At 35.4% G+C, this 24,963-nt stretch overlaps 4 protein-coding genes across 4 annotated transcripts in view; 3 read left to right on the top strand and 1 right to left on the bottom strand.

The window, feature by feature from the left end:
- The first annotated feature begins 5,986 nt into the window (after positions 1 to 5,986).
- Positions 5,987 to 10,210, top strand: LOC126755873 (uncharacterized). Its single transcript, XM_050468589.1, has 10 exons — positions 5,987 to 5,991; positions 6,079 to 6,964; positions 7,028 to 7,205; positions 7,256 to 7,414; positions 7,526 to 7,791; positions 7,863 to 7,992; positions 8,169 to 8,458; positions 8,515 to 8,785; positions 8,854 to 9,090; positions 9,948 to 10,210. Exons 1-10 carry the CDS (start codon positions 5,987 to 5,989, stop codon positions 10,208 to 10,210), a joined length of 2,685 nt encoding a protein of 894 aa, XP_050324546.1.
- Positions 10,211 to 17,403: 7,193 nt separating this feature from the next.
- LOC126755554 (spondin-1) overlaps positions 17,404 to 24,963 on the bottom strand; it is a 178,590-nt gene continuing 171,030 nt past the window's right edge. Inside the window, exons 6-7 of the mRNA XM_050468210.1 lie at positions 18,272 to 18,661; positions 17,404 to 17,841 (exon numbers count right to left, since the gene is read on the bottom strand). Of these exons, the coding sequence (XP_050324167.1) occupies positions 17,829 to 17,841; positions 18,272 to 18,661 (403 nt within the window). The 3' untranslated portion in view covers positions 17,404 to 17,828. The remainder of the gene's footprint in view (positions 17,842 to 18,271; positions 18,662 to 24,963) is intronic.
- Positions 22,503 to 23,143, top strand: LOC126755566 (uncharacterized). The gene has a single exon (XM_050468222.1). The coding sequence runs from the start codon at positions 22,605 to 22,607 to the stop codon at positions 23,103 to 23,105; it is 501 nt and encodes a 166-aa protein (XP_050324179.1). The 5' UTR covers positions 22,503 to 22,604; the 3' UTR covers positions 23,106 to 23,143.
- On the top strand, positions 23,740 to 24,629 carry LOC126755560 (transcription initiation factor TFIID subunit 4). The gene has a single exon (XM_050468216.1). It carries the CDS (start codon positions 23,771 to 23,773, stop codon positions 24,512 to 24,514), a length of 744 nt encoding a protein of 247 aa, XP_050324173.1. The 5' UTR covers positions 23,740 to 23,770; the 3' UTR covers positions 24,515 to 24,629.

The following is a 24,963-nucleotide window of genomic DNA, read 5'->3' as shown; positions in this document are numbered from 1 at the left end:
ATTTCAATTACCAAATTATGTAGTATATACTAGTATATTTTTATACTAATTCACTTCGAGATCTTATTTGTCGGAATCACCAATATCGGAACACTATATCATGAAGCTGTCATACAAACCGACCGATTAACATAAAGTACTTGTATGAAAAACTTTTTTATTTGACGATATATCTTTATAAAATTTTACACAGTTCATTCTCTCAACCACCGTTATAATCTCCGAATATATTATTTAGATCGGAGCACTATAGCATATAGCTGTCATACAAACTGACCGCTGAAATTTAAGTTCTTGTATGAAAATATTTTTTATTTGTCCAGATATATCTACGAAATTAGACACAGATTGTTATCTCAAGCAGTGCTACAAATCATATCAATATTAATTAAATCGGTTCACTGTATAACATAGCTGCCATACAAACAGGCTGATCCAAGTCAAGTGTTTGTATGAAAACTTTTTTTATAAAGATCTCTTTATATCCCTTTATACTATAAGAAATACACCTGTGAAGGGTATATAGGCATTATAGCTTCGATGTAGCCGATTTTAACGTTTTTTATCGTTTATTTACACATATGTATCAACCACGTAAGCGTTGTCTACACCAGTAAAGAAGTTAAGTATAACTCGGTTTTATAGCCAAAAACACTCATAAGCAAAAAGTAAAAAAATTTATGTAAGTGTATTCAGTTTAATATGTACAAATACAGATTTATTTCTTTTAAACTCACAACAAATATCGTATTTTATTAAACTCACTTACAAGTCTAAAAATATACCCACACAGCAGAAGGCAGCCGCCACCCCAGCTGCCATCGATTTGAGCCTTTCATCAATAACTCTGACTCTGATCTCGCGCGCTTCAACGAGTTGTTTGTCTCGAGCGTGTCTCAGTCTCGATTCGCTGACAGTGCGTGGGTGGCGGTCTCATGATGTCAACGAACTTCGCTTGCATGGTTTAGTGTTGCATTACAGCTAAACGAAAATAACAAAGATAACAAAAACAACCAAAATTAGCAAAAAAACATGAATAGCAATAACCAGTCATATGTGTGCGCGTTTTTGTTGCATTTCGAGGCATTGGCAACGAAATTGTTTGAAAAAGTTGCTGCTGAGATTTAAGTAGTTCTTCTATGTTTGTGTTTATGTTGTTGTTTGGCAACGCACCCACCCAAATGCAATCAATATTGCGCGCTACACTGTTGCGCGCCGCCGGCATTGACATTCGCGCTCAAACTCAAAGAAAAACGCATACAAGTGCACACATATACAAATGTGCATGCATTTATATAAAGCAGTGTGTGCGCTTATGTACTGGTATTATTTCCAAGCGATTTCTTGCAGTTGCAACTTTTCGCGACTGCCGCTGCAGCAGCAGCAGCGTCAAACTTTCGAGACGCTTTTCGATTTGGCGACAAAAGCAGAAACTTTTGTCATATACAACAAATAATTTGTTGTTGTTGTTGTTACTATTATTTTAGTTTTGTTTCTAATATGTGCTGTATTACACACATGCTGCTGCACTGCATATGTACCTCGGTTTAGTGACAGCTACCCGGTAGGAATGGTGGATTCAGACATGTGGAGAAGTTCACGCAAGTGAGGAAAGTTCTCTGAGCGCCATTCACTTGGGAGTGGCCAAACCGATTCCTTTATATGTGCTTCAAGCAGCTCATAACTTTCGGTCTTAGGCCAAGTATCCTCTGGGTAGCCAAAAAACATTCGTTTGAAGGTGAGTTAAAAAGAGAAGGCGAATCATCTTTCTCAAGGGCTGTGCGCTGGGTTTGTGACCCTTTATTATATGAATTTTAAAGCGCTACAAATGAGTTGCGTTATATTTATTGGTCAGCGATGACTTTGATCTTTTACCAGCTTCAATTTATCATTAAATAAAGTTAACTACTACACCTTTCATAGAGTGTTTTTCAGCTAAATAGCTGCATTTATTTATATACTCCCGAGCGTTTCTAAGTAGTGTTCTCTTGGCATGATTTTCACACCAAATAAAATAAACTTTATTTTATTATACATATTATGAGTTTTATTTTTTGATTATTATTATTATCTTTAAATACTTAAAAGCCCAACTGTTATGCACTTAAATACTTTGTCTCATATTACATTTTTTTCCTACTGGGTGCCCCTGCAGCCATATCAACTCTTTAATATAAGCGGATTTAAGACTTTAATACCTTTTGTAATTACAGCTAAATAATTTTTTGGTTTTCTTTAATGTTCCTCGATCAGTTTCATATTACGCTGGGTATTAAAGTCTGGGATAATGCTCCTATGCATTTCAATAAAATGTTTCAAACAGATAAGTAGGTGTTGTTTCCATTTTTTTCCAGATTAATTTTCTTTTCATTCTTAAAAAAATAAAAGCAAGCAAAATCATTCGCATATGAAGTGTGCTCCATTTCGAGGTTCCTTACTTTTTTTTAAGAAAAATACACAGACTCTTCAAATTTGATGGGGAATATTTATTATCATCCAAAAGTACATTCTTTGGCAATTATTTTTTGAGGATTATCTTTCTCAAGTGTTGGCCGCGGCTATGCCTCAGATTGCCCATCCGTTGAGTTCAATTTTCGATGACTCGTTCGAGTACATATTTCGACTGGTAACTGGCGAATGACATGTGTGATGTTTTGCTCCAAGGCCTGAATCGAAGCGGGATTATCCGCGTAGATTTTCCACTTTACATATTCCTTCAGAAAAAACTCTAACGATGTGATATTACATGATCTTGGCGGCCAATCGACCAACCCAAAATGGAAGATTAGCTGCTCATCGAAGTGTTCTGTCAATAAATCCATTGATTGAAGTAAAGTGTGGGAAATGGCGCCGTTTTATTGAAACTAAATAGCGTTGAGATCACGAGCTTTAATTTCTGGCATCAAGTAGTCGGTATCATGGCGCGATAACGGTCTATTTTGACGGTGAAGTTCTCACCGGCACCATTTTAAAAAAGATATGAACCGATAATTCCAACGGCCTCCAAAGCACACTAAACCACCTCTTGAATCCCCTTAGGTTGCTCTTCGTCCCAAATATGGCAATTTTGCTTGTTTACATAACCATTGAGCCAGAAATGGACCTCAAACGTCGAATCTTCTTGGAACTTTTCAATAGCCCCAAAATTAGCATGACAGCTTGGTACGACTCACGGTCTGTCAAGAAAGACTATTGAAAAAAGGACCTCTACCTGGATCCCCAGTTATTTTTCCCGATCTTCAGAGGCTTAAAATTCTCGCTGAAGGCTTATTTCGAACACTTTCTTTTCTTATATCAGATTTCAGAAATTGCGAACGATAGTATATGTTCCCATTTAATATTTAGATTTCCATTGAATAAAAGTCTTCACGTTCCAAAGGATTTTACTTATTTTCATAAGATACTGCCCTAATCAAAATATAAAGAACTTTGGTTCGATTAAAAATTTGGACTCAAGGGTTTCGAACAGAAAAAAATATAATTTGTCAAAATAAAACGTACCAAGTATTGCTGGGTCAGATCTTAACTCGAATTAAGAGAGATTCAACTGAAAAAAACTGAGCTGAGATCTCAACATGAATCAACAGAGAGTGAATTGAAAACACTGAAGTCAAAGAGTACGATTAGATCTCTATGGGTACCAAAGAACATTTGGTATAAAGTGAAGTCGGACAAATACCGCTCAAAGAAGGAAAAGTTGTCTTTACAATGTAACCATTTTAAAAAAATGGATGTTTGTTTTGCTCTAAATGGTCGAATTTTGCATAAGTCTAAGTTCCTAAAAGATCGGTGCCTGTATTACGACAACTTTTCATGAGAATAGTCAACAAGTAAGTGCTCTGTACCAAAAGTCTATATGATATCATTTTCATGTAAGAGTTAGGAGCTATCGTCGACCCATCACTATAGCTGCGAGTTAAGTAGAGGTTATAATCTCTTAAGAACGGTTTAAAATGTTGCGTGCTTGATCTATAGTTCTTTCCTCATAAAGCGTTCTCCCCGAACATCAATATCAAACTGATATAGTAGTAGTGATTTATAAAGTCATCGGGCAGAAGTGAGCAATGCAGCATATGTTGACGACATCGACAACATCAAAGAAAATCACACAACTTCAATGCAGCAGAATCCAACCAATCTGTCTCTCTTTGTAAGCTTCGTGTGCTTTCGACAGAGACTCATTTGTTTATTTATGTGTGCATATACCCTGTCATGCCAACTCACTGGTTGCGTGCCTTACCTATTATGACGAATGAAAGAGTTTCCGAAATTGCAACTTTACTGGGACTTAACAACTAAATCCAACTGCATGTGAACCAAGAATTTCGGGCGAAACTGAGTTCACTATAAAATGATGCATTCATTGATATTTGCACGCACGCTTGCGATGTCACACATAAACAGATGTGATATGTGTGCTAGATGTGTGGCAACTTGATGAAGCTTAAAAGCAGACGTTGCATTATTGCACGAACTGCACGCGGCGGCGGTGGTGGAGTGTGTGGAGCACCGAAAATGGTTAGGGAGTTACTCCTTTGTTGAACTTGCTGTTGTTGAACTTATCAGGCTTGCTGCTTTGGCGTTCAATGGCAGCAATAGCTCTGCTTCTCTTTTCTGCTTTGCCAACTCTTTCTCACTCCTCCATTATGCGGCGCTACGCACGCATTGTTCAGTTGCCAGTTCGCCTGCATTTGGCAATCTGCTTGACGCATTGAATTTTTATGGCTCCTTTCAGCTGCCGCCACCCAATGCTCGCTGCCATTCCGCCGGCACTTTAATCAAGCATTCTGCGCTTAGCATTGATTGCACATCAACTATTTCTGCATGCAGCAGAGGGTGGCGCGCTAGCGTGCCGGCTGCCTTGCTATCTGTTTGCTTTCGATTGCATCTCTTCGCTCTTTAATAGCGGCAATTTAAAGCTATCAGCGACTATGCACTTCCACGTTGTTGATGGATTGCTCCGTTCGTTGCGCCGCTGCTCTAAATGTATGCGCATCAGTATGTTGCATGACCCGTTAAGTATGCATATATGCAACTTCATCAGAGGATGCATAGTAGATGACGGTTGATACATATGACGATACATTTTTGGAATACATTCATTCACAATCACTTTGACATAGATTTCATGTGCTTTCGAGTTTTATATGGATTTTTATGAAGAAGGGCTTAAAAAATATTTAAAAATTTAACCTTGTCAAGGCAATATTTTATATTCGAATATTCAATCCAAATCGCCATTGAAAGTATTTAAGTTAAGATTGTAATTCGTTCCATTTGCTATTTCATAGCTTATTTCGTGTGTTTTTCATATAATTCTGAAAGCAATTCATACTTAATATTTGATACTTCATATATCATTCTTCATGTTTCATAATTCTTATTTCATACTGCATTTTTTTTTTTTTCATATTTCATACTTCATGTTTCATACTTCATATTTCACACTTCATATTTCTTACTTCTCATTTCATACTTCATCCTTCATACTTCATGTTTCATACTTCACGTTTCATAATTCGTATTTCATACTTCATATTTTATACTTCTTATTTCATACTTAATTTTTCATATTTCATACTTCTCATTTCATACTTCATCCTTCAGATTTCATACTTCATGTTTCATACTTCACATTTCATCCTTAATATTTCATACCTAATATTTCATACTTCATACTTCATATTTCATACTTTATTCTCAATATTTCAAATTTTATATTTCATACTTTAAAGCGTACCTTAAATTCACCAGATTCTATGTATTTCACAATATATATTGCGATTTTACAACACTCTTTACAATAATGCTCAAATGACTCAGCTGTTTTCGAATTTTATTTTTGACATTTCCGAGGCAATTTGGGTTTTCTGACAAAGTCAATTCTTCAAAAGAATTTTTCATAAAAATACTATTTTACAACAACTTTATACGGCTGCTTATAATCGACTTATATTAAAATCAACTGATCACTTAATCAAGTGAAATGCGGTGAGTGAATAATGGACCGCACTTTCTAATAATTAACACCAAAATATTACTAAAAATTAAAAAAAAAAAATCAAATAAATTGCATAGCAAATCAGAATCGCCCATAGTGCCGCCGCCCAATGACGTAACACCTTACTATTCGGTACAAAGTGTCGATTCGCGCACGGATAGATCAGATCCACGGATATTTCTATCCGCTCTACCGCCAACACCACAACCTTCACCAGTGCAATACACCATCAAAAGAAACCAAGCATCAGCTTCAACTAGCACAGAAACACCTGCAAAGCCAATTACTGCAGAATTTGCCGCACAGACATCTAGTGTTGAAGAATTTAAGCAGCCAGGCACAGAGTTTGGCATGCAAACATCGGCAAGTCTTGCTGAGGGTGATAAATCGAACCAGACTAACAACGAGCAGGAAGACATGAGTGTACCCACACCCGCAAAAACTGTTAAATACAGTACAGTAGACGAAGCTGAGAGTAATATCACTGAAGCATCAGCTGATCGCGCTGAAACGCATTCATCGGCAAGCCAATTTCATGTATATGATAGAGAGCCAGACTCCGCCGCGGAGGCTGGACGAGTCAAAAAGTTAAAGAAACTACGGCATAAAACATCCACGCCATCTAGTATTGAGTCCTCGTTTATAAGTACTCATCGATTTTCAGCACAACCTAATGATGCATGGAAAGAATCAAATGAGGAGGCCAGCCTTGAGAGTCAGGCTTACAAATACTTTGCTGATGACCCCAGTGCAAATAGATATGACAAACGAACGAGAGGTAGTGAACCGCCATTAACCAACCGAAATGATCCGAACGAAATGCCAATGCAAGGCTGGGATGAGTTAAATCAACCAAAGCTAAGTGTTGGGAGCGTCAAGCGCGCTGGCAGTTCTTCATCATTATCGAGTGAACCGTATTTAGAGGCTGGTTTCCCCACCAACTTGGAACTAGGCGATGGATTTGTGAGTATTTAAAAGCGTTCAAAGATGAAATGCTTCCTCTAACAATTTTGTGCTTCCGCACAGCTCTATATGACAATACCACCGGATGGCGGCTATGGCTGGTTTATTGTGCTTATCTCCTTTTTCTGTCAGGTCATAGTGGATGGCATAATTTTCTCTGTCGGCATATTACTGCCCTACATTGCCGAAGATCTGGGCGAGACACAGACTGCTATCGTGCTTGTGGCTTCAATACAAGTTGGTAATGAGCGCAACGTGTGCCCGCGAATTATAAAGTAAATGCTTGTCAAGGTTGCTATTTTCTTGCAGGTCCGGTGGCTAGCGCATTTATCAATAAGTACGGCTTTCGCGTGGTGGCTTTGCTGGGTGCCATCTGTTCAATTGTTTTCATATTGATCGGTACCTGCAGTTATAACATGGCAATGTTGATAGTGTTCTACAGCGTGCTCGGTGAGTTTCTGTCGATCATAAACAACCAAGTGGTAAGCGCTTTGAAGAGCTTTTGTAAGCTTTCACCTAAGCTTAGTACATTCATTCTCTGTGTTGGTTTTCGTACTGCAGGTGGTCCATCGCTTAGCTTAATTTGGGTTTCCTCACAACTCATCATCGGCTATTATTTCGAACGATATCGTCCCATTGCCAACGGTGTCTCGTGCGCGGGTGCTGGTGCTGGCATCTTGATATTCTCCTTTATGAATGCGCAAATTTGTCCGGAAATTGGTTGGCGTAATACGTCGCGTATACATACGGCAATGCTGTTGCTTGTTCTCATAATGGGTATCACATTTATTGAGGTTACGCCGACGCGTATCGCAACGGTGAAGAAAGTGCGTACTTTGGAATAACTGTTTCTGTGTTGCGTGTGTATTTATATTTTTCTCTGTTAACCATATTTTAGGACGAAAAGTCGTCTTCTTCAAGTGAGGAAATAATGTCAGTGCCCTTTAGCCAGATACGTTACTCACGGTATCAGCAGTCGGTCACTGTAAAACCAACATCTTACGAAAGGGGTCTGGAGCAGATGGTTGGTAAGTTCATTTACCGTAGAGACAAGAAATTTGGTTTAGCCAAAATCTCTTAACAGCTTGAAGTACCCTGCACTCCCATTGTTATTCTCAGAGTTCACAATGGAGATGATAAAAAGTCTCTAAGAGTCTCTAATTTAATTTATTTCTCAAAAGTATGTACCTTGTACTTATTTCAGAGGAGTATGATCCAGAAAGGGTTACAAAAATAGAAAAACTCTGTCCCTGCTGCTTTCCAACACGACCAAAGACGCGTAGAAAAACCGCTGAAACCTTACCCAGTATTGCAGAAGAACCAGATGTGGAGCCCGATGCAGAACAAGAAGCTGAAAAACGGCATTTCCTAGTACGTATAGATCCCATCGAACGAGAAGACCTCTTTTATACAGGTGCTGCTGCTTACGATAGTGACCCCGAAGTAAATACGCGGCGCACAACCAATCATTTAATCGATATAGATCATCGGCGGGTAAGCGAGTAACACACACGTCGACAAAGACGTTACTAATACTCACTCTCTCTCAGGCCAGAACCATCAATTATTCGCTATCGGTTACACGCTCGCAGCGTTCATACCAACAGGCGAAACGGCGTACACTTTCCGAACTGCGAAATCGTCATAAATGGCCTTTTTTGGCTTACATATCACCGACTAATTGGATGCCACCGAAGTTGCTGAATGCATTTGCCCGGCTTTTCGACATGAATATGCTGAAGATTATGGAATTTCGCATACTACTATTGTCGGCCTTCTTCTTTCCAATGGGCTTCAATATACCCTTTGTGTACTCGAAGAGTGCGTGCGCTTAAAGCAAATATCATGTATTTCCGGTTAAATATAATTCTTTGTTTTATTATTTTTAGCGCGTGCGGAAGTGGATCCCTTCAATGCGAGCCTCATTTCACCCACCATTGGTTTGTCCAATTTTGTCTTTCGCATTTTATCCGGCTTTGCTGCCAATAAATATCGCTCACAGACCACTTTTTTGTGTGGTGGTGGTATTGTCTTCGGCGGCGTAGCGACATTGGCGAGCGCCTTTTATGGCGAAGATGTTGTCTGGTTTCAATATACATATGCCGCTTGTTATGGTGTGGCGCCAGGTGGGTTCAACAACTTGCTGTCGGAAATAAAAGCACTTTTGTACAGCAGAAATTATTTCACTAAACATTTTGGAGGTTTTCAAATATCACAGAGAAGTCAGGTCTTAATTACGTTGATGTCAAGCATAACCCAATCGGCTGAGAGTTTGTAGTTGGAGTATTCTCGAGGAAATGTTTTTGTTGGCTCCTTTATGAGGAAACTCAAAATATGCACATAAAAATTAAAGTTCCCTAAAAAATCTTTCTTTAATCCAACTCTCGTAATATTGGGGTCTGTGTTGACATTCCCTAGTAACCATAATTAGATGGAGAGCTCTCTTTTCTACATAGGGAGCTCATTTGCCACTCAATACAACTCAACTTATCATTCAATGCGTAGAAACAATTTGTAACGAACATAGTGGCAATGAAACGGACTCTTAAGAATTTTTTTTGAGAGTAACTGGAGAGCGGTGGGGTAAATATGTTGAAGTTGATATGTTGTAGCGGCAGGAAATGTTTCTGAAGTAATTCTCCGGAATGGTGCCGAGTTGACAGTCTTTAATCGGATGAAAATCCGTGTCCGTACCGATTACTTAGATCCAACAGTCGTGGGTATGCTGGAGAGAAATTTGTTGATATTGTTAGGACAGACATACTTTCCATTAAATTCAACATATTTTTAGCGAAGCACTTTAGGTTGAATAGCTCTACAGAGTTTTCAACAGTGAAATGAGGTCACAACAAATGAAAGTACTTTAAAAACCATCATAACTTCAACCGAAAACACTCAAGCTCTTATAAAACACCAACACCCACATTCTTTCAGTTTTTATCTCTTTAAATACAACAACACTTATTATTAATCTCTCTTTCAGCCTTCTTCTCCACGCTGCGCGCCATCATTTATGTGCGTGCTTTAGGTTTGGATAAGCTCACTAATGCATTTGGTCTCACCGGTTTGGCTATGGGTTTGGGTGTATTTCTGGGTACCACCACCGCTGCGATACTGAACGGCGTGACGCACCGTTATAACGCCGCTTTTGCATTCTCGGGCTTCTGCTTGATTACGGCGGGTGTGCTGAAATTGATTTTGCCGTCTTTGATGCGATACAGAGCGAAACGCTTAAATAATTCTTAATTAGAATGTGTCTTAATTATTGTTTTGTTTATGAGAATAAAAGAAACTGAAAAGTAATGAATGTTTATTACTTATTTAATAATGAAAATTTTTTTTTACGATTTATTGGGTATTCTTATTGTTTACAGAAATCTAAAAATGGCATATAAGGTTTGCCACGAAGTTTGTAAAACCCGGAAAACGTAGAAGACCCCATAAAGTACTTATACCAGGTTTCCCATGATGTTTTCTAAATGTCGTTTCGGCCATTTGGAATATGTCATGATGGATTTTGGGAAAGGTTTTGGTCTGGCGTCCGTATAAAATACTTTTCAATCAAGAACTAAAGCCATTGGACCAACGTCTTCAATTTGCTAATTTTGCATTGGAATAACTTGAAAACGATAGTGATTTTTTTCAGAAAATCATTTTCTCCGTTGAGGCTCACTTTCGTCTGAGTCATGCGGTAAATAAACAAAATTGTCTATTCTTTTGCGAAGAGAATGGAATAGAAAGTTACTGCTTATTATTATTAAATTGCTTTCACTTAAACTGACAATTTGGTGTGGATTTTGTTTTGGTAGAATCATCGATACGTACTTCTTTCGAAATGAAGCTGGTTACACTTAACAGCAGTATAGATTGTGGATAACCAACTTCTTATACCCGCATTTGGAAGAAGTTGGTCTGGACAGCAGCCGGTTTCAACAAGACCGGGTATGTGCCGCAAAGCACGTGCAACAGCCGAATTATTGCGAGAAAAGTGTGGAGATTCTATTATTTCAAGAAACTATGACATTGAAGTCACGTGCAAGGTGTGATTTAACAACATTAGACTACTTCTTCTTGAGTTATTTGAAGTGATTGATAGGTTTTGAACTCTCTCACATACTTCATATGTATATTGTTTTCGAACCAATAGAAATAAGTTGATATGAGTAATCAAAGTAATCGGAAAGTCACAATATGTTAGAAAGATCTTAAGATGATCAAGTGAGCTCAAAATGATCTAAGCTGTTCTAGAGAAGATCTACTGATCTCACCGGTAATCTAAAGAAGGTCGAATGAGCTGAAGCTGGTTTAATCTGATTCAAAGTACCTTTTAAGGTGACTGAAAGCTCGTACGTTTCGGAATAATCTCACGCTGGTCTATTAATAAGATGGCAATCAATTGTTGTCAAGATAATACAAATGACCTCAAGATGATCGAATGATTTCAAAATTATTGAATGATCTCACGATTATGATATTATCTCACCTTGATGTAATAACTATTTGGCGATCAAATGATCAGAGTAATCGAATAATCTCAAAATGATCGAATAATCTTAATGTGATCCCGAGATGCTCCAATTAGCTAAAAATGGTATCCAAAGGATATCGAGGGATTTAACAACATTAGACTACTTCTTGTTGAGTTATTTGAAGTGATTGGTCTTCTAGTAAACCAGAAGTGGCATCAAGCTTTAGATAGTTAATATTAAACGTTTTAATCATGACTTCCGAACTGAGACTTTATTTAGTGAAAAAGCTATATCGAAGCGTTTTTGTTTTAATTGGGTTTATCGAACATATTCGCCCCTGCAAGATAGCTTTTCTGTCGTGGAGGACATTTGAATGATGTTATATTAAGAATTTAATCACTCATCATATCATATCATATCACTCTTATTGGACACCTCTTTATTGTAGCAGAAACCAATATTGCTAGTAATTTTATTTTCATTGTAATTCTCCTTGTCTTTATAGAGTTTACTTTTAAGCCTTTCTAGTTAAATTTTATGAATTTTTGCTTCCCTTGCACTGAAGAACTTGTTAAAAAAATATTTTTTCTTGTATTTATATAAGTATTTATATACATATATCTTCCTATTTCACATCTTTGACATTATCTAAACATATACCAAAATGTAATTCACATATCTGCCTTCATCTCCATTTGAGTATTCCCCTTGTTTAATTATTCATTTTTTATTATACCATCAGCAAAAACCCTGCATTTCAAAGATTTACAACCTCTTATATATTTTACCTGAAAACATTCTTTCTCAGCCGTTCGATTTTCATCCCGGATTTTCCATTATTACATAATTGACTTTCACGCTTCTACTACAGTTTAATTTCTACCTGAATTATGTATTACCTGAAGAATGTATGAAGGTATGTTTAATTGAACAAGTGGAACACTCAAGTAGAGAGGAATGCTGTTTATTCAATTTTCATTTTTATACAATGTTAGCGAAGTTAGCGCTTTTTCTTGATTTTGTTTTCTTAATCAGCTGCTTACCTGTATTTCACCTTGAAGAATTAAAACAATTATTTATATTTTATATTTCTTTTGTGTATGTATGTATATGCACGTCATTTACATTATATATCTGTTTATATAATCTCTTATATATTACTTTATACAAAAATCATTTAATTTTACACTTTTATTTATTTTTCATTGTTATATCTTTTTTTTAATTTTTTGTTTTTTTTTATTTATTTAATTTTTTTTTTATTTTTGTAACATGTATTTAGCTTGCCTTTATTGTTATCTGCATTATCAATAATTCAATATAACAATGAAAATGCAACATGTGGCATGTTGTTGTTTAACATGTTGTATGCTATTTGCCTCTGTATCATTATTTTTACTTTGAAGTAATTGAACAAATTTTGTAATAGTTTAACGTAAAATAAATGTTTTATTAACCAGTATTATTTTCAGCAAATATAAATATAAAAGGAGTTTACAGTTATTAAAGAAAAAAAACTAATCTTACCGGAAAATAATATGAACTTAAATATTTACTTATTTTTCGAGTATATTTTTAAACTGATTTAAAAAAATATAATAAAAATCAGTATAAAATAAAATAAAATAAATTATTAGTATTTATATTTCGAGTTAATTTTTTAATGAAGTTGTTGCAAACAATATTTTTTTTTTTGCTTTTCAATATTAATTTTAATATATTTTATTTTACACAATTTCTGCTTAGGCATTTTTGCTTTTGTAATTCAATTCTTATATACTTAATTATACAGTTACATTTATATATCTTACACTAGACGCCTTACTTGCATTACTAGTAAAGTTGTTTATAACTTTTGCTTAAATGACTTATTTGCTTATATATAAATATTTTATTATCATTAGATTTTTTCTTTCTTAAATTTGTAATCAACGTTGCGTTTACCTTGTTTGGGGTTCATTTACTCAAATTAAAATTGATTTCATTTCAGCAAACAAATGCCTTGCACTTCTTCTAAGCGCCTGAAGGCAATTCAAATTGCTCTTAGTGCCACCTCACCATATAGCAAGCCTTAGCTTTACTTTGTGACTGTTTCTCAATTAACGTTGTAAAACAAAAATCTGTATGTCAATGTAGTTGCATCATAATCACTTCCCTTTCCTTTCAGTTTTCCTCTTTTTGCTTCGCACATACCAATTTCTGGCTCACTTGCTGTTCTCTGATTATTTCATTAGTGCGTTAAGACCTTTACAGCACTTAAAACATACATCTTCATACGTCCGTATTTCTGTCTCATTTTCATTTACGCTACTTGTATCTCCATTTTTATATTTGTTTACATTTAACATACCTAAATCGTAGATATTTGCTTTATTTGCTTTTATCTCTTATATTTTAATCTCTCTTATATAATTTTCATTGCGTTACAGCTAATAATGTTTCTCTTAAACGCAAACGCATATACATACGCATATCTAATTGAAATTTCAAGCATTTTGTTTTAATTTTTTTTGTAATTTTTTTCTTCATATTTTTCTCTCAAATCTACGAAAATAGTATGTTACATTTTTGCTTATTATTTATTTTTTAGTTTTCATGCAGTTGATTTTATATTTTTTACAAATTTTTTAGTTGATATTTTCTGGTTGTAAAAATCATAAATGATTTTAAATTTTGGAAAAAATAAATAATAAAATATTAAATGAAATAAAATACAGGATATATAAAGGTAAGAAACAAATATTAACTGATAGTAAAGATTTTAACCCCCGAACAAAACAAGACTAAAAGTATATGCTAACTTTTCATACAGAATATTCTAGCATAGAGAGCTATCTTATTCTTTGCTTTCAACAAAATATTAAAGTATTGAATTAGAACTCTCTCTTATACTTTATAATTGTTGCCGCACTAATCCAAAAATATATGTTGAAATAATCACATGCTAAGGAACCGAAAGATCTCAAGATTAGGGAATAATCTTGATCTAGTAATAATGAAGTGACCGAATGATCTTAAGTTAATCGAATAATCATAAGATGATTGAATAATTGATGTACAGGTGATCAAATGATCTCTCGATGACCGATTGAGCTCAAAATGATCGAATGATCTCACAATTACGTTGTAATTTTATGTTGATCTGAGAATTAGGTGATGACAAATGATCTCCAGATAATCGAATAATCAAAAGATGATCGAATGAACTTAAAATATTCGAACGATCTCAGGATGATCGAATAAGCTCAGAAGTATATAAGCTGATCTAAAGCGGATCGAATGATCTATATATAATCAAATCTTCTCAGGATTATTGAATAGTCTCATGTTAATATAAAATTTAGGTGACGATTAAATGATGTTAAGATAGTCGAATAATTCCAAGATGTTCCAATATCCTAAGATAATTGAATAATCTCACGATGAATGATCAAAAGACAACATAATGATGACAAAGTATTCGAATAATCACAAGGTGATAGAGCGATATCAAAATGATCTAAGCTTATCTAAAAGGGATGTACTGATCTCACTCTTAATCTAATCTCATTCGATCATGAGCTCTAACTGATTTGATCTGATCTGATACTTCTTTAAGTTACCGAAATATCTCACGTTTTCAGAACAATCTCACGTTGATCTAGTGATAAGATGGCCATCAAATGTTGTCAAGATAATCAAAAATGATCTTAAGATGATCGAATGAGCTCAAAACAATGGAATGATCTCGATATGATCGAATGAGCTTAAAATAATGGAGTGATATCAAGATGACCGGATAATCTCAAGGTTGTTAAATGATCTTGAGAAAATCGTATAAGATCAAAATGGTCTAAGCTGATCCAAAGGAGATTATGTAAATGATCTCACGACTAAACTCACTATAATTGATTTCAAGACCACCTCTTTTACAAATATATTAACACGTATAAATAAAAAAGCAAACAGCTGAATATGGAAATAAAACAAATTATTTTAATACACTTTACTACAAATTTTTTTATTTTTTCACTAAATAATAAAAATAATTTCAACATATTTTTTATAAATTAAATATATATATTTGTACTGAAAATATATATAAGATAATAATTTGTTTAAAAATGTAGATGTTTTAGTTTTGTCAAATTAAATGTTTATTACAAAATATTTTAAGAAACACAAAATGAATTACCATTTTTTAGAATTCTTAAAAAACTCCATTTTTACGTAGTATTTTCTTGCCAAATCAGTTTGGTCAATTTACATGATTTATATAAGTTTAATATATTTTTGTTCATTCTCCTTTATCTGAATCATCGCTATATATTGTCTTTGTGTTAATTTTTTTTTATGTGAAACAGATTTCTATTTTATATTAAGCATACATTAATTGAAAGGATATAAGACTTTGCTTAAGTGAACTCAAGCCTAGTTTTCAGTGAACAAAAAGATTTTGAAATAAAATATTTCTTTGCTTTACTATAAACAGAGTATACCAATTTTATGAAATGAAAGTATCGCTTACCAAATATTTTATTACGGGTTGTCTCGCTCATTTGTAGTACAATAGTCTGATAATAAAGAGTGACAGTGTACAACTGCTTGAGTTGAACTTAAACAAACGAAACTCGAAAGTAAGTAATATTTTTTTAATCAAGCGCGGGTTGTCTTAAACCCAGCTGTCGAAATGAAATTTCCATAATAATTTTATTACACAAAAAATGAATGAACATGTCAATAACTTTGAAAGATTTAAGAAAAAATCTAAAATTTTCCGTTAAATAAAATATTGTTTTATATTGCATTTTGGCATTTGCATAATGCTTTCTAATAATTAATTTAATTTTATTACACTTTAAGGTCGTTCGTTTTATTTTCGAATTATATTTTTGCGTTTTCGAAAGCATCAGTTTTTTGCAAATATTTTTTTTATACATTTTACAATTTTTTTTGTGTTCAAATCTTATGACTAAGCTGATATTAATCCCTTGTTCTATTTATCGCGGTTTTGCTTTAGTTTTCTTTATATTTCTACATCTAACATAAAATGCTTTTAATTGAAAGTTTTCTTAAATTTACTGCGCTTTCAGGTTTTTGGTTGTACAGAACAATAAACGCTCGCTAATGCAGAGGGTTATGAAATTTTTAAAATTAACATTAAATTAAAAACTTTTTTAAATATTTATTTTTTTGTAAAGTTTTTTTTTTATTTTTCGAAACTTTTTTCTTTTGAGAAAATTGCTCTTTTGCAAAATTTGGAAAGAAAATTTTTGAGTTAGAATTTTTTTTTTTAATTGAGAAAAAATATTTGAATTTAAAACAAAAATTTAAAAAAAATTTAAGTTGTAAAAACAATATAATTTGAAACAAAATGTTTTTTTTTGAATTTAAAAATAATTATAAGAAAATATTGAATTCTATGATAAGTGCTGTCGAAATTAAAAAATGTTCACATAAATTAAATATTTTTTTAAATTAATGTTGAAATATTATTTTCTTTGTTTGTAAATTTTTTTTGAAAGGTATATTCTTTTGAAAAAAAAATTGAAAAGAAATTAACAAAAAAATTTTCCTTTTCAAAAACATAAAAAAAAATATTTAAAAAAATCACATATTATTAAAAAGTTCAAAATAATGTATTATTAATCGAAAATCGTTTGCGTAATATTTTAAAATATATAATAGTTTTTTTTAATTAAAAAAATTAAATAAAAATAACAAAAACTATTTTTTGGATATACATTTTTTTTAAATATTTTTTTTTGTAAATTTCTTTTGAAAAATACATTCTTTTGAAAAAAAAATTGAAAAGAAATTAACAAAAAAATTTTCCTTTTCAAAAACATTAAAAAAAAAAATACTTAAAAAAATCACATATTATTAAAAAGTTCAAAATAATGTATTGTATATATTGTAATATTTTAAAATATATAATAGTTTGTTTTGAATTAAAAAAATTATATAAAAATAACAAAAACTATTTTTTGGATATACATTATTTTTTTAATATTTTTTTTTCTAAATTTCTTTTGAAAAAATTGCTTTCATAAGAAAAAAAAATTTAGAAATTAATAATCAAAAAAAATTATAAAAAAATTAAAAAAAAAAAAAAATAAAAATAAAAATAAAGTATTACTAATCAAAAATCTGATGCGTAATAGTTTCAAAATATATAATGTAATTTTGTTAAAAAAAGGGAAAAAATTTAACCATGCAAAAGCGAGCCGAATATGATCGTACAGATGTTTTGCGATTTTTACTTATACATATATACGTAAATATTTATTTGCATATATTTCTGTATATATTTAAATATTTTCCACATTTTCAAATATATTTTGCTTGCCTCAAATTATTTTTATTATTTTAATTACTTTATTACTTTACCAACTACGTTTGCTGCGCTGCGTCCTTCATGTGGTGGACCTGCAAATACAGAAATAAAAATAGTTTTTAAGCCACATGTGCATTTTAAGCGCTCGTAAGCTGCTTTGCGCGAAATAACCCAGAGATTTCCATAGCACCGCTGTCTTCAACTCAATGCGCAGCGCGCAATAAACCCAAATCCGAATTGAAATTTCCATTTTTTAAATGCACATTTTTTGCCAATTCTCATTGCTTTCTTGCTATCACACATACACACACGCACACATAAAAGTTGAACTGTCAATCTTTGTCCGGCTGAATGTCAGTGCTTGTCCAACTGTCAATCCGGCGTTTCAAACAGCACCCAATATAGATTTAAGGCGCATACCACCCGCAAAGCGTCTTAAATACACAAGCGCAGCAGTATTAACACACACGCATACACACACCCACGCGCTTGCAATCCCTGCGCTGCATGCAATACACTTACCAATTGAAATAAGTCGCCGGCGAGTGGCAACCCTTCTCTGTGCCGCACCATTTGGACTCCTGCAGCGCGGGACATGGCCGTCCGCCGCGTTTGCCATGCCGGATGACCTTGCGATATCGATGCATCTCACCGATGCCGCACGTTTTGCTGCAGGCCGACCACTCTGACCAATGACTGACACGGCAATCGCGTGACTTCGTGCGTGATTTCGTGCGGCGTCGCTTCGGCAGTGGACCCAACCAATTGGCGGCTGTGGCGCTGCTGTTTGTGCTCGCCTCCGTGCGCTGATAGCTGCTGGCGATGTTCTGCATGATGGCATTTTTATCATTTTTCGGCACTATATTCGCGGTATTACCGTTGGCGGCGGCGGCATTGCTGTTGTTATTATAGCTGTAAGCAGAAACAAGTAGAAAAAGTTAAGTGCGATGAATTGAGTTTGTGTATGTATTTGTGTATAAAGTTGACTGTGATATGCAATAAAGTGTAAGGGCGCCCTAGTCCCCTGCGATTTAACGCCCACCGGCCACCAGTTTGCGCGCGTTGCTTTGACAAGCCTACATAAACACACACACATACACTACAACTTCTGCGTGTGTGTATTGTGAGTAAGATCGCGTAGTCTGTTGCAATTTCACATGAAATTAATTTCGCGCAATTTCCATTAACCTCAATTGGAAACGGTGAATCAATATTTGGTAGAGCGAAGCGGCAGCGGCGGCGCTGACACATTGGCGTTGAGTGTGTTGAAAACAATCAGCGCAAATATATACTCGAGAGCAAGCAGCGGAAAAGGTGTTGCGCAGGTGTGAAAAATTGCTTTTCGTACGCGTTAAAATTTCACGCGATTTTGAATTCCGCTCTACAATATTACTTTTGAAGCCGCTGTGACAGTGATTGACTCGTGGCTTTTAAAAGGCGTCACTTGGTATATAAATGTGTGCCTATTAAATTAAAAGAAGCAAGCTGCTTGGATTGAATAGCGTGTGGAATCAACGTAGCACACAATATTAAGCTTGCGACGAGATCCGTATACATCCAGTTAAGGAACATAACGAAGTCCCCTCCAAGCAGTTTGTGCAGTGATGGCTTCTGCTAAAACGTCTGCTTGGTGCGGAGCTGCCTCCTAGGAACATTAAAAGGTCCTTCCTGGACTACGTCGACAACATGGAACAGTACGCTGACCAGAACTCGATCGCAACTCACTGCAGACGTCGTTTCTACACCAACTCAACTTTGGAACGGGTTCTTCATTGTATACCCACATAAATTGTACCGATGGACAACAGTGAGTTACATTTAAGCGGTCGCCAGGTTGATATTGATCACTTTCCAGCCTGCATCAGCTCAAACCAATTAATCTAGTTATTCATTGTTGTCGATAACTGATATATTGGTTAGTCGAAAAAGTCTTTTCGTATCTTGTCAATAGATGTCGTTGCAATCGTTATCACCAGTGCTACCAATCGCATTGTGTCATACCTTATAGTGTTGAAAAGCTGAGATTTTAAGCTTCATTTAAACAAAAAAAAAAATAAATAACTTCGGCGAAGTTTAAAAAAAAGTTACAGCTGTTCAAAAATGAGTGAAAATAATGAAGAAATTGAAAGAAAAATGGCAAAAAGTGGTCGAACAAAATGGCAAATGTTTGTTTATTTATTTATTATTATAAATATAAAAAAATAAGTTGAAGTTTGATTAGAAATACGAAAAGACTTTTTCGACTACCCAATATATTTTTAGTATAAGAGTAAACTTCACATAATTCATTTTAAGATTTTGACTGCTTGCCGACTTTGGCACCACCTTTCATGTTTAGTCGTTATCGACTCGATTCGATAAGCAAAGGGTTCCTAAAAGTTGATAGCTTCTCGAAATATCTATCTTTATCCAACTTCCCATCCAAAATTTTTCAATACCTAACTTTTCTTAAGTTAAGCAATTCTTTTCAAAAAGGTCCACATACTTCACACTTTCAAATCTTAAATCTTTCAACCTTTTATCTCTCCACATTAAGCACACCTAAGTAAAATTTCATTTTCAATTTGAATTTGCGTCGTGAGCTGCCATGTTTATTTTCATTTAACGCCACAACACCTACAAATAAAGCGCTTGCTTTCCATATCAAGATGGAAAAAAGGTAAACATAAAAGAAGAGAAAAAAGTAAACTTATCCCTATTTTATAGCTTGGAGTAGATACCTTCGCCTACACCTGAATTTGCAACGACAATCTTTACTGCACACCTCACACATATATTTATGAGTATGTAGGAATAAAGAACATACTCAAGTTCAGCGTCATTTGCTTGTGGGTTGAAAATTGTAAGTTCTGGATAGCGAACATATATTCGTCCACATGCATATTCAAGTTGAAGGCAGAAACTCATACATATTCACTTTACACCAACACATACAGAGGATACCACAAGACACCTCAATTTGCTCTGTTGCACAGCTCTATTAGCAATAAATTCTTAAGTAAATTGGGTTTGCATCCGTCGCATGGAAAGTGAATAGAAAGCGAAATGAAGCGGTAATGAAATTACAAAAACAAAAAATGGAAATTTATGTGTTCAAAAGCAAGATTATTTCACAACGATAGTTCGATTCGCAATTATAATGCAGAAATAACAGATCAATAACTGTAATAACCTTGTTGAGACAATTCTCATTCGCTACTTTTCTGCACTCTTGAAAATACGACAAATTTTCTAGCAAGCAACAAAGTTATGCAGTTGAGTTGAAGATAATAGAGTAATGAACTGCCTCATTAAAGTTCTACATATTCTTTCTACCCTAATTTATATATTTCTTTTGGAACTATGCCAGTTTACGAAAATTCGAACAAATAACCGATGAATAAGTAAGTAAATAACCGGTAGGTAACCAGTAAGTCGGAATTTTATCCGCTCAATGACCGTCAACTCAGCATTATTCCTCGAAATTACTTTAGAAATTATTTATATTTTTTTTGCCGTTAAAACAACTACAACAACAAGGTCGCCACTTTACAGTTGTGGCGCATCGAAGCAAACAACATTCAAATGTTCTTTATGGTTTCTTTACATAAAGCGAGCTTCTTTATATAAAGCGATTGATCGATTGTTCTTTCAGGTGCTGTGGTTTGAGGCAAAAGAACTAGAACATAAAACTTCAGACCATCTTAATCGCTGACTTTGAGTTCGCGAGGAAGTTGTAGATAGACTGAACTCGGAATACAGTTTCTATGATCAAAGTCTGAAGAAAGCTGTGATACTTGGCACTGTAATCATTCATCTTTTGCTCCTCCCGAGGAAGTTATAGACAAATATTAGTTAACTGTCATCTAAATGTGTTGGACGTTGAAAACTGTCCACATCAAAAATGTTATCAGTTCCATGGTACTGATACAGTTAACATTTATGTAATTATGTATGGATAAACATAGCTAAGAAAATTGAGCAATATTGCCAGTTGACACGCCAGTACTCGGCTCTAACCGCATAAGTCTACGCCAGTAAAGAAGAGGAAGTTAGTTGTAGCCAGTAGAATGCCAAAAAATACGAGCAAATATATACTCATACAAAAGTTAACGGTTATTTATGTTCCAAAAACCTCTCACACTTACTATCATCTGTCCACTCAGACTACTAAAGCTCAGAAAGGTCTCTTCTAGAATCAGTTCGCAACATTTCTGATATGAGAATGCGCTATCAATATTCGGGGTAGCTATTATGAGTATTATTATTGAACATGCTTCTAAAGACCGGTGCTTAAGAATTCATGTTGTATTGATCAAAATATTCGATGAAGAGTTCATTACAAACGGAAACATTGAAGATATAGAGCAATTAAGGCGAAGTTCAGAACAAAGATACATTAGAAGCATAAGGAAGACTTTGTGTAAATCCCTTGCTGGCTTAGTCATACAAATAGGTTTCGAGAAATAAATCATAACGTGTCTACTTTAATGAATATTTCCATATTTATTACTCATTCCTTTATAAATACAATACATACAATACAGTACCTCTTCCAGCCTGTAACACTGTACTCATATATAGCTCAATTACGCGATAATAGATGTCACGAGCTGATGACGTCACTCCTTCTTCCACATATTCGATGCATAATTAGAAATGTGATGGATTTGAATCGAATAACAAAGAACTAAGGCACACATATGAATGCTCAAAGAAAGCGGCACCAATAAAGTAGTGCTTCCAGTGCAGTCATAAACAGACAACAGTTGAAAGTCATAACTCGACCGAAACACACACCGGTCTAATAAAGAGGCTTAAATAATATTAAAAATAAATTTGCAGTGAAAATAACACTTAACATAGCAAAACAGAGATGCATGGACCCGGCAGAGGTGGTTTTAGACCCGGACCTGGGCCGGCCAGGGTAAATGTGGTAATGCGACCGCCCGGACCACCACGACCTACACAAGTGAATGTAAATATTAATGCACCACGACGTTCCGTGGTAAATGAGGTTGTTGTAGTAGGTGGTGCGCCACCTTTACTTCCAGCTGCCAGTATGATGTTGGGCGCATCAATGGTTGCTGGCGCAGCAATGGGTGCAGTGGCAGCATCGGCTATGAGTGGACCCAGAGAGGTTATTGTAAATGCACCGCCGCCACCACCATCGACGGTGATTGTTAATACGCCAGGCGTACAACAGCCGCAGGCTGGATCGACAGTTGTAGTGAATTCATCATCAGCTGGGATGCCCAGCTCAAATGTGGTTAGCTATTCTGGTATGGGTGGAGCGCCACCTTCAACTACAGTGATTATAGAAGGTAATGCTCCAAGAATGCCGCCGCAACCGTCGACAACAGTGATGTATTTGTAAATATTTGTAGATCTAAATAAATTATTAAACTCGCTTAAGAGCTTTGGTTCATTCGTTTAAAGATGGAAGGGGCTATCGATATTCAAAGAAACTACTGAAAATATATTCCAAAAGGTTTTACAAGACCGCATGTTAGAAGTCAATAAAAATGTAAGGACTATTTTTCTAGGTCATGTTGTAACTAGCTCAATCTTCTTGATTGCAAATGGAAGGAAGAAGATATATAGCAATTACAGCACTGAGTTCGAGAAAAGAGACCTTAGCAAGCGTCGAGGTTTCCAGAGTTCCGATATAATACATAAGCTTGTTCTTATCTTTGAGACTTTACTTAAAGCACTTTCTGGCATAGTCATTCAAACAGGCTTCCAGAATAATAACAAGTCCGATCCAGCCTATAACATTGTGCTCATATACAGCTCAATTACAGGCTGATAAGATTATGTCACGAGCTGATGACGTCACTACATTTTCCACATATTCGATGGGTAATTACAAGTATGATTGATTTGAAAGAAATGAAAGTATATAAAGATGTACATGCATATGTTTCCCGAGTTCCGCACCAAGAAAGTGGGATTTCAACATCTAGTCAAAAGTAGCAATCAGTTGACAGTTATAACTCGGCCGCAACGAACACAGAGCGCACTTAACGGCACAACAGAGAGATGCGTGGACACATCGGAGGTGGATTTAGACCCGCGCCTGGGCCGGCCAGAATGAATATGGCAATGCGACCGCCCGGCATGAGCATGGGTGGCCCCGGACCAGTGAGGACTGGTATGGGTGGACCCGGACCAGCGAGGATTGGTACAGGCGGCCCAGGTCCAGCAAGGGTTGGTATGGGTGGACCCGGTCCGGTTGGTCCAGGCGGTCCGGGACCTGGTCCAACACGTCCACCGCCCGCAGCCGGACCTACACAAGTGAACGTGAATGTGAATGCACCACGACGCCCAGTGGTAAACGAGGTTGTTGTGGTGGGTGGTGCGCCACCGTTACTGCCAGCTGCCGGTATGATGTTGGGCGCATCAATGGTTGCTGGCGCAGCGATGGGTGCAGTGGCCGCGTCAGCTATGAGTGGACCCGTTATTGTAAATGCACCACCGCCACCACCATCGACGGTGATTGTTAACACGCCGGGCGTACAACAGCCGCAGGGTGCCTCGACTGTGGTGGTGAATTCAGCGTCAACAGCGGTACCCAGTTCTAATGTGGTGGTTAATTCAGGCATGAGTGCGGCAGCGCCCTCAACGACAGTGGTGATGGAAGGTGGTGGTCAGAGAATGCAGCAACAACAGGCAACAACCGTGGTAGTTGAGAATGGTGGTATGCAACAGCAACCAACGACCGTCGTAACAGAGACCGTGGTAATACCACCGAAACGTAATAATTGCTGTTGTGTGGTGTTATGATGTTGAATATGAAGGAAAAGTAGTACTAAGATATTTGTTGTGAAGAAAACTGACTTAAATATAATATATTTATTATGTATGTGTTGGATTTAAACAAATGCTTGAACTTGCTTAAGGTCTTCAGTTTATTCCAAAAAAGACTGTAATAAAAATATTAGCTTGGAAAGCTAATACTTATTAGTCTTTAGTTCATTCCTCAAGAGAGGAAATATTAACTTAGGAAGCTAATACTTATAAAACAGAATCGATCTGTTGCTCTTAATCGTTGTGTTGTCCGTGCAAATCCCAGCTGAAATCAGTTTTGAGTCAAAAGAAAGGATTATTTAGAGGTAACTTGTCGCTCGCCATATACTCTTGGTATTCTCGTATTTTTTGTCAGCATTTCAGTTTTTTAGTACCCTCAAACCACTCCACTGGAGAAACTCAAAAAAAAAAAAAAAAAACAACAA

The sequence above is a fragment of the Bactrocera neohumeralis genome, chromosome 4 (assembly GCF_024586455.1).
Source record: "Bactrocera neohumeralis isolate Rockhampton chromosome 4, APGP_CSIRO_Bneo_wtdbg2-racon-allhic-juicebox.fasta_v2, whole genome shotgun sequence".
NCBI classification, from domain to species: domain Eukaryota; kingdom Metazoa; phylum Arthropoda; class Insecta; order Diptera; family Tephritidae; genus Bactrocera; species Bactrocera neohumeralis.
The sequence above is the reverse complement of the archived record's forward strand: the minus strand, read 5'-3'. Positions and strand labels throughout refer to the sequence as shown.

Bases quoted from the DNA above. Each gene is read 5' to 3' on its own strand.
- LOC126755873 (XM_050468589.1), top strand. The intron at 7,415-7,525 runs GTGAGTTTCTGT...TTCGTACTGCAG, and splicing joins AGTGTTCTACAGCGTGCTCG to GTGGTCCATCGCTTAGCTTA. The intron at 7,993-8,168 runs GTAAGTTCATTT...TACTTATTTCAG, and splicing joins GGGTCTGGAGCAGATGGTTG to AGGAGTATGATCCAGAAAGG.
- LOC126755560 (XM_050468216.1), top strand. From the start codon at position 23,771: ATGCGTGGACACATCGGAGGTGGATTTAGACCCGCGCCTGGGCCGGCC.
- LOC126755566 (XM_050468222.1), top strand. From the start codon at position 22,605: ATGCATGGACCCGGCAGAGGTGGTTTTAGACCCGGACCTGGGCCGGCC.